The sequence below is a fragment of the Coffea eugenioides genome, unplaced genomic scaffold (assembly GCF_003713205.1).
Source record: "Coffea eugenioides isolate CCC68of unplaced genomic scaffold, Ceug_1.0 ScVebR1_2585;HRSCAF=3638, whole genome shotgun sequence".
In the NCBI taxonomy this organism is placed as follows: Eukaryota; Viridiplantae; Streptophyta; class Magnoliopsida; order Gentianales; family Rubiaceae; genus Coffea; species Coffea eugenioides.
This window is the reverse complement of record NW_020863084.1, coordinates 29,004-37,032: the sequence shown is the minus strand read 5'-3', so window position 1 is coordinate 37,032 and position 8,029 is coordinate 29,004. Positions and strand designations below refer to the sequence as shown.

At 34.2% G+C, this 8,029-nt stretch overlaps 1 protein-coding gene across 1 annotated transcript; it reads left to right on the top strand.

Moving 5' to 3' along the window:
• Positions 1-458: 458 nt before the first annotated feature.
• LOC113756988 (CTD small phosphatase-like protein 2) lies at positions 459-3,236 on the top strand (the record flags this gene model as incomplete). Its single annotated transcript, XM_027300415.1, has 3 exons — positions 459-998; positions 1,161-1,498; positions 1,794-3,236. Coding segments are annotated over 3 exons (1,037 nt in total), but the record flags the coding sequence as incomplete, so codon positions are not given.
• Between the last annotated feature and the right edge of the window lie 4,793 nt (positions 3,237-8,029).

Sequence of the window (8,029 nt, the reverse complement as noted above, 5' to 3'; positions counted from 1 at the left end):
TTTCCCTATATAACACTTTTTCCTTCCATATGAAGAGGTAACGCAAGAAAAAATGAGAGATATGATGTAGTAGCTGCTAGTGTTAGAGAATTTCACTTAAATGCAATGCTTCTTTTACTTTGTTTTGCGCTGAAAGTGTGGAATTGAACTAGAAATTGTTTTTCATCTGCTGGGCCACCTGATTTTACTATCACACGGAGACAAAGTATCAGCATTTGATATTCTGGTTAAATTGCTTATGCTACAACTCTCACGGGAGTTGAAATTCTCATCTGTTTGATATGTGTATGTTTTTCCTCGAGTCATCAAATTAAATCCTTATAACTTTTGGAATAGAATCTGTTATGCAGAAGCCTATAGACATAAAAGATAATCTCTGTTTATTGGTTTTATCTAATTATAATATTATCTTATTTAGTTAAAAAAAAAAATCTTAACCTTGCTACCAATCCTTCCAGGGAACAACAACCTGTATGTGCCACAGTTGGAGACAGAAGATAGTGATGATAGCAGTAAAGGTTCATGTGAATACCAGACCTGCAGCATATCAGATTTCTTTATATCTGACATGATTTTTTCTGGGCTACCAGTTGATGGCAACTCAGTCTTTAATGATAGTACAGACACTAAGTTCTTGCCTGATTACAAATGTGAAGAACCACTTAATTCTTTTGATTTGACTGAGGAAACCATGGTAATGCCTTATCTTAAGAATGCTATGGAAAGTGGCTATATTCATGATATCAGAACATGTGAAGATGCTACAATAGATTCTTCTGATTCGAGCTTGTATCTTGCTATCCATCAATTGAGATCGTGCAACCAGGAATCTGATATTAATATTTACTCAGATGTGGATCAACCAGATTCATTTGATCCACACATGTTTATAAGGAATATACCTGACTTGCCAGATTTGGCTTCAGATTTGCGGCCAACAATACTGCCTAAGGATAGCAAGAAAACAAAATCTGTTACTCTTGTTCTTGACTTGGATGGTAAGAGAATTTCTTGAGCCTGCTGAGCTTAGAAAAAAAATGCAGGAATGAAAAACTAACCTTGATCAATGAGTCTTACTTTTAGTTTCAGTCCAGTTCTTTTGGTTTATGTACTCAGATCTTTGCCCTTACAGTTGGGTGACATCAGTTTTTTGTGGACAGAAACCCTAGTGCATTCAACATTGGAACACAGTGATGATGCTGATTTCACCTTTCCAGTGTTTTTCAATATGAAAGAGCATACAGTGTATGTGAAACAGAGGCCTCACCTGCGGACATTCCTGGAGAGAGTTTCTGAGATGTTTGAAATTGTAGTTTTCACAGCTAGTCAGAGCATCTATGCGAAGCAGCTTTTGGATATATTGGATCCAGATGGCAAGCTTATCTCTAGACGAGCTTACCGCGAATCCTGCATCTTCTATGATGGAAGTTATACTAAAGACTTAACTGTTTTAGGTGTTGATCTAGCAAAAGTTGTCATAATTGATAATTCTCCTCAGGTAATTAGTGTTCCATTGTTGTGTCAATTCGTGTGGTCACTATACTTGTATGTTTTGGGGAATTCTTATGATTTTAAATCTGTAGATTACTAAAATATGTCATTTTTTTACCTTGTTAAGTCTATATTGTGCATGTATTTAAATGCCAAATGGTTGCGTAATTCAGTTATGTTCCAGTTTTTGAGGGGCAAGTACCGAATTGAGTCTGCTTGTTTGAATAACAGTCATAAACAAACTTATGGGATCTCAACAGTTACTTGATTATTTATAATGCTTATCCTTTGATGTTTTGCAGGTATTCCGCTTGCAAGTCAATAATGGAATTCCCATCAAGAGTTGGTTTGATGACCCCTCAGACTCCGCACTAATGTCACTACTTCCATTCCTTGAAACACTGGTTGACACTGATGATGTTCGGCCTATCATTGCTAAGAGATTCGGTAACAATGAATGAGTGCTCCTTGCACTCATTAGTTGTTTCTTTAACATTTCCTGTCCCTTTTATATCATTTTAAGCAAAACTTTCCTTCATTTTAGATGCTCATTATTCAATTCTCTTTGAGCATGGATACAATTTTTTTTCATACAACAGGGATATTTTTCCATGTTTTGGTCAGTTTTTCTTCTCCATAGCCCTTTGATGACTTGGTTAGTTAAGCTGATTTCTGGGAGAAGGTAGTTTTAAAGGTTTTCGCCTTGTCTGCATTGTACAGTTATATGCTTAAAGGTTTAAAGGTTGTGTATATTGTTAAACTCTTTTTTTGGGGATATTTTAGTGATTTTTTCTTGGCGTTTACATCTCTTTACTACAGCTGGAAGTTGCATACCTAATTGTTCAATTAATATTGTGCTCTATGCTAAGTAAAACGTTCTTGAATTTTGGGGAAGCATGCAACAATTTGCTTCTGGGACTAAGATATGTGAGTGGCATTGACTTTACCTCATACCGTGGATTGAGAGATTGTTAGAATCTTGTCAATTAATAATAGCATTCAGGGAGTATTTGAACCATTATGTAACATGTATGAGCCATCGAGATTTTTTGTTAAGTAGAAAAAGACAATTATGAGTTTTTAGAAATAGGTGACTCCTGAAGAATTTGGGGAAATAGTTAATCCGCATAATTAAAGATGTTTTACATTGTAAAATTACAAAATTCAGAAAATACTGTTACTGGATAAAGAAAAACAGAAATCAATTCAAATTTATATGATGAGTGTTAAATTTCAATACTGATTTTGTGTTCTTTTTAACTGGATAAAACTACTAGTGATCTCTTAATCTGGATTGAGCTTCTTGTTTTCACAAGATAACTTCGCAGAATTAGATTTATCAAACTTGGTAGGGTGAGGATAGAAAACGATAGTATTGGATTGTTAACGTTTCTTGTTGTATGTCTTTAAGACTGCTTTGCATGAATTGGTATTTTCACTCCCTAAACCAGTTCCTCATTCTCATCCACCCAGGTGATGAGAGTGGGAAATGAACAACACCCGGGTACATGATTTGAAGTCACTGCATGTGGCAGTTTAGTTGTCTGTACTAAGACTGCTAATTGTATATTTTTATGCTTTACATCTTTGGTGATTTTTGTGAATGTTTTTAAATTTCCTCCACCACAAAAAATGGAGAAATTGCTTCTGTTGTTATCACTTTCAGGATTAGGAATAACATGTGTATCTCAACCTATGTATTTTTCTTGTTTATATTGACAGAAGTGGATGATGGTAGTTACTTATTTCCTTTTATTTCTTTCAAAATTTTATACAATTAAATTGACCTCTATTAGTTATTGGAAATTATGTTACTAAGTTCGTTTCTTTCTGACACCATTGACTTAAATAGATTTTCTTTACTAAAAAATTAAAGCATAAATATGTCACTGGAGTAAATACCTGAAGCTTGTGTATAAAAAAAATGTAAGTCAAAACCCTGTTTGCATGGGAGAATATTTTAAAGAGCAGTACCTTGTTAGGTGTTCTTCAGCAATAATGGTTATAGTCATACTTGAATTTTATAAGTTCAACACGGATAGTTGAATTTTCTGTCATCTTGAACGACTTCTTTGAAAGTATGTGAGTTTACACATGAGTGGCACACTAGGTCTGGTCATAATGTTGTTTGATTTTAGTTTGTGAATGGAAGTTAAATTCAGTGGTGAATAATAGCCAATAAGTAATCAACAAGAAAGATGGACAATGGAAAATATAATAGAGAGATCCTATGGACGAAAACCTTAGCATCCTTTGGGACAATAATCTTGTTCTGGAAATTCTATTCTAAGTGATTCACAAACTTTGGTGAAATGAGGAGGTCCACACTTGGAACTCTTCAAGTGGTTAGTCTATCCCCATTTATACTTCGCTTTGAAGGAGTGTTTGCCCTTTTAGTGGAGGTTTTGTGGTTGATTGTGGGAGGGGTTTGAGTTTTTTCTTCCTGTTGGGGTTTGCTTTGGAAAGAAGTGGCATACATTAGGGTAGTGCTTTTAAGTTGCTTGGCGTGTCTCTTTATCAAGTTTTTTGATATCTGATAAGTTTAATGTTGTTATTGTTGTCGGGATAATATCACTGGTTAGGTTCAACATAATTGGCAAATAAAAAAACAGTCCAGCTTCTGGTGGCAACTTTACATCCTTTCTAAACCAGTCCAAGATGGTATCCTTTTCATATTTTGGTTAGAGGTGCTTTAACAGATGAGAAACATCTTTTAGCTTCAGGATGAAATTAGTGGTCCTAGTAATTATGGATACTTTTGCTATTTTAAGGTTGGAAAATTTAATCTTTGGAGTAATTAAGCTACTGGGATACGATGTAATCATTAGATTGTAGTGGTTATTGAGTCTCAGCTACAAGTGGTATCATTCTTAGTTTACCAGGAAGTATTTAAGTGGTTGTTAGTGGCTGGGCTGCATCCATTGAGCTCCTACAATCTTCATTTGAGCTGTTTGATATATGTGTGTGGTATAGCCCTTGGGGACATCTGGATACCTTTTGAAGGATGTATTTCTACAATGCTTTAAGTTTAGCAAAATATGGGGATTTTTATTTGATTGATTATTGGACGTGGAGGATAGCTTTTTGGAACAGCTTCCTGTTTGGCACATGAGCAATAATTACAATCATACAGGACTAGGAGATTAGGACACGTCATGTTTAGCATAACATGAACTTTACAATTAACAATTTCAACATTTTGTTTAACAAACTATTTATGAACTGAGAGAGGTCATTTGATAGCTTAATGAACAGTAAACTAGACACCAAGGCGCAACACATTTTATAGAGTCTTTGCCAGATGAAGGTGATGGCTGGTCGACTTGCATGGATCAGGAGGCGATAATGATGTTTGACAAATATCCTCTGCTCATGACATTTTTGTATAGTTTCTTTACAACTTTGAATGCCTTATCTGCAGGTCATGAGAAGATACATAATGTTATCGCTACCAAATCGCATAAAATTAGGTACGCAGTATTGAATTCATGTTTGTTTTTGCTAAACATTGAGAGGAGAATCAACAAGTTTAAGATCTGTACTGATTTTGACACATTAAAATTGGTGGGAATATTAGAATAAATTCATGTTCTATGTTACATTGTGATCAAATACTAAAGCAGTTATTTATTATCCCTACCACTTTGAACAATGTGGTGTAAAGTTTGATACTCAATTGCTGGAATTTACCGTTTGTTTATATTTTATTCCGCTAGTGTTTCTCAATACGAGCACCTTTTTTTTAACAAGTGGTGGATGTATTTCATCAAACTTTGATTTACCAATATCAGTTTAAACTCAAGTAGTGGATGTATTACATGTTCTATATCAACATTTATGTTGTGCAGTTAAGCGTTACATACTGAAACTGATTATATGTTTAACCATTTGGATACATTATGGATACTTCTAAAGAGGTTTTGGATTGACCTAATCGCAAGGCAATTAAGCTGTTGTTTGTTTGCTATGGAACGCCTGAATGATTGTGTATATGCATTGCCTGGTCCAATACAACTTGAACCAGAAGAGGTTTCAAGCATTCAGCTTCGGTGTTATGCTGTGGAATCATGATTATTATAAACCACGAGCCAACAGTAGTACGCAACATAATACCTCAGTAAATGAGAGTTTGCGTACAAATTTTAATGGGAAAAATCGAGCCTTGATTTTTCGCTTTTGTCATGTTGGATTCATTCAGTTTTCCAAATCAAGGGTTATCGTTCAAACACACTGGGCAAAGAGCCGGTTAGTCTAATATGCTGTTTAACTAGCCTGGCAGAATTTGACGCGAATACTTGGTGTCTTCCTATTGTATCAAATAATTCTTAATGCCCGTTCTTTAAATTTGGACATTGCCTACATTATTTTCAACTTCACAAATAACTCTTAACTCAAAATGACTTGATAAAATTATCAGCGACCTGGTCTTCGGTCTTACAATAGTCAATGATAATTTTTTCTTCTTGAATCAATTCACAAATGAAGTTATACTTGACATTGATGTACTTGTTTCAACGATGAAAAATTGGATTTTTTGTCAACTTGAATTGTGAATTTGCTATCGCAAACTATTATGGTAGGATCATCTTTTTCATGTCGAATAAAAGCAAGCATTCTTCTTAACCATGATACTTGATTGCCGCTACTCGTTGCTGTAATATATTCTGCCTCAACTATTGACAAAGTCAGAGGACACCATTTCTTATATAGAATACATAGTTAAGAGGTACTTCTTTGAATCATGTCGCCATCCAATCCAATCACCATTTGTAAATTCAATAAATCTATATTCATCAATATGTTAATAAAAGATACCATCAGATTGCATACTTTAGATATATCTTAAATTTTTTTGACCACTTGTAAATATAACTGAGATGGAGATTCCGTGAATCTACTAATCAATCAAACATACAAGTAATATTAGGTCTTATACAAGTTAGGCATCTAAGACTACTCATTAATCTTTTGAATTACGTGGCATCAACAAATTCGCCAATGCAATCTTTTATTAATTTCAACTTTTCTTCTACAGGAGACATTGTTGGCTTGGCAGTGTTCATCTTGAATTTCTCTAGAATATCACCGACATATTTCTTTTGTGAAACAAATACTCCACCATCTATTTGAGAAACTTCAATGTCAAGAAAGTAAGGCATTAATCCCAAGTCATTTATTTTAAAATGACTCATCATAGCCTCTCTAAATTCAAAAAATAACTTGATATAAGCACACAATAACTACATCTCTTCTAGGATTGAATTTGAAATACTCCATCCGTCCCAAAAATCATATATTAAGCTCAAGGAGCTCGTTTCAAATCATATAATGCTTTCCTCAATTTGTAAACTTTATTTTTTGGCCCTTCCACACATATCTAGCAAGTTGCTCAACATATACTTCTTCTTCAAGAATGCCATTCAACAAAGAAAAATTCACCTCCATTTGGAAGATTTTCCAATAATTATTGGCAGTAAGGAAGATAATCATACCAACAAAAACTTTGAAATAATCAATATGTGCATTTAATTTGTGCCATTTAGCAACTACCTTGCCTTGAAGCGATCAAGTTCTCTAGTTGACTTGTATTTGGACTTGTATACATACCCATTTGACTCTGATTGATTTCTGTTAAATTGGAAGAGTAGTCAACTCCTATATATTATTCTTCTCAATTGCTTGACTTTTTTCATTCATTGGTTGAATCCAATGATCACCTATGACAGTGTTTTCAAAAGTTACCTGATCAAAATCTACATATAAGGCAAAATTTAGCGCATCCTCATTAGATAAATTATTATCCTTACCAATGGCATAATCCTCCAAATAGACTTGTAATCAAGGTTGTCATTGCGCATGATTAGGTGATTGTATAGGAGTAGAATACATATTAGAAGATAAAGGATCACTGGTGTGTTGCTTCATTTATTGTCTAGTAAAACTTCCTCCTATATTTGAAGACAATTGTAGATGTTTTGTCAAAATCGCGATCCGGATCGTAAGATCGTACGATCCTACGATTCGGATCAGCAAAATCAATCTAGATCGTGCATAGAATCGAAAATTGTTTTAATATACATAGAATCATTAGAATCGTTTGTGGGATCGTAGGATTGTACGTAGGATCGTATGATCCTACGACCCTATTGCTATCCTACGGATTTTTGAAAATTTTGTAAATATGGGGCTAAATTTTGAAACTAAATGGAAACATTTGGAGCAGGTTTGTAACTTATCAAAGAATTAGATCTTTAATTATAATTTTGCAACAATTTTTGTCTCAAAAACAAAAGTTACAACAAAAACAAGCTTCGAGAACAAATGAATGAAACAAACAGAGATAAAGTCACAAAAGACGAAGAGAGAGAAAGTTTCTTTGGTTCTTCCCCATCTCCATTCTAAACTTCTCCTCCATCTAGATTCCAATAAAATGTCACAAAATTTTGCCAATCTCCCATCTCTAATTCTCAATTGTCTTTGTATCCTTGTCCAAACTCAAGGAATTTTTGGCAGAAGAAGTTGTCCAATGAAAACAACT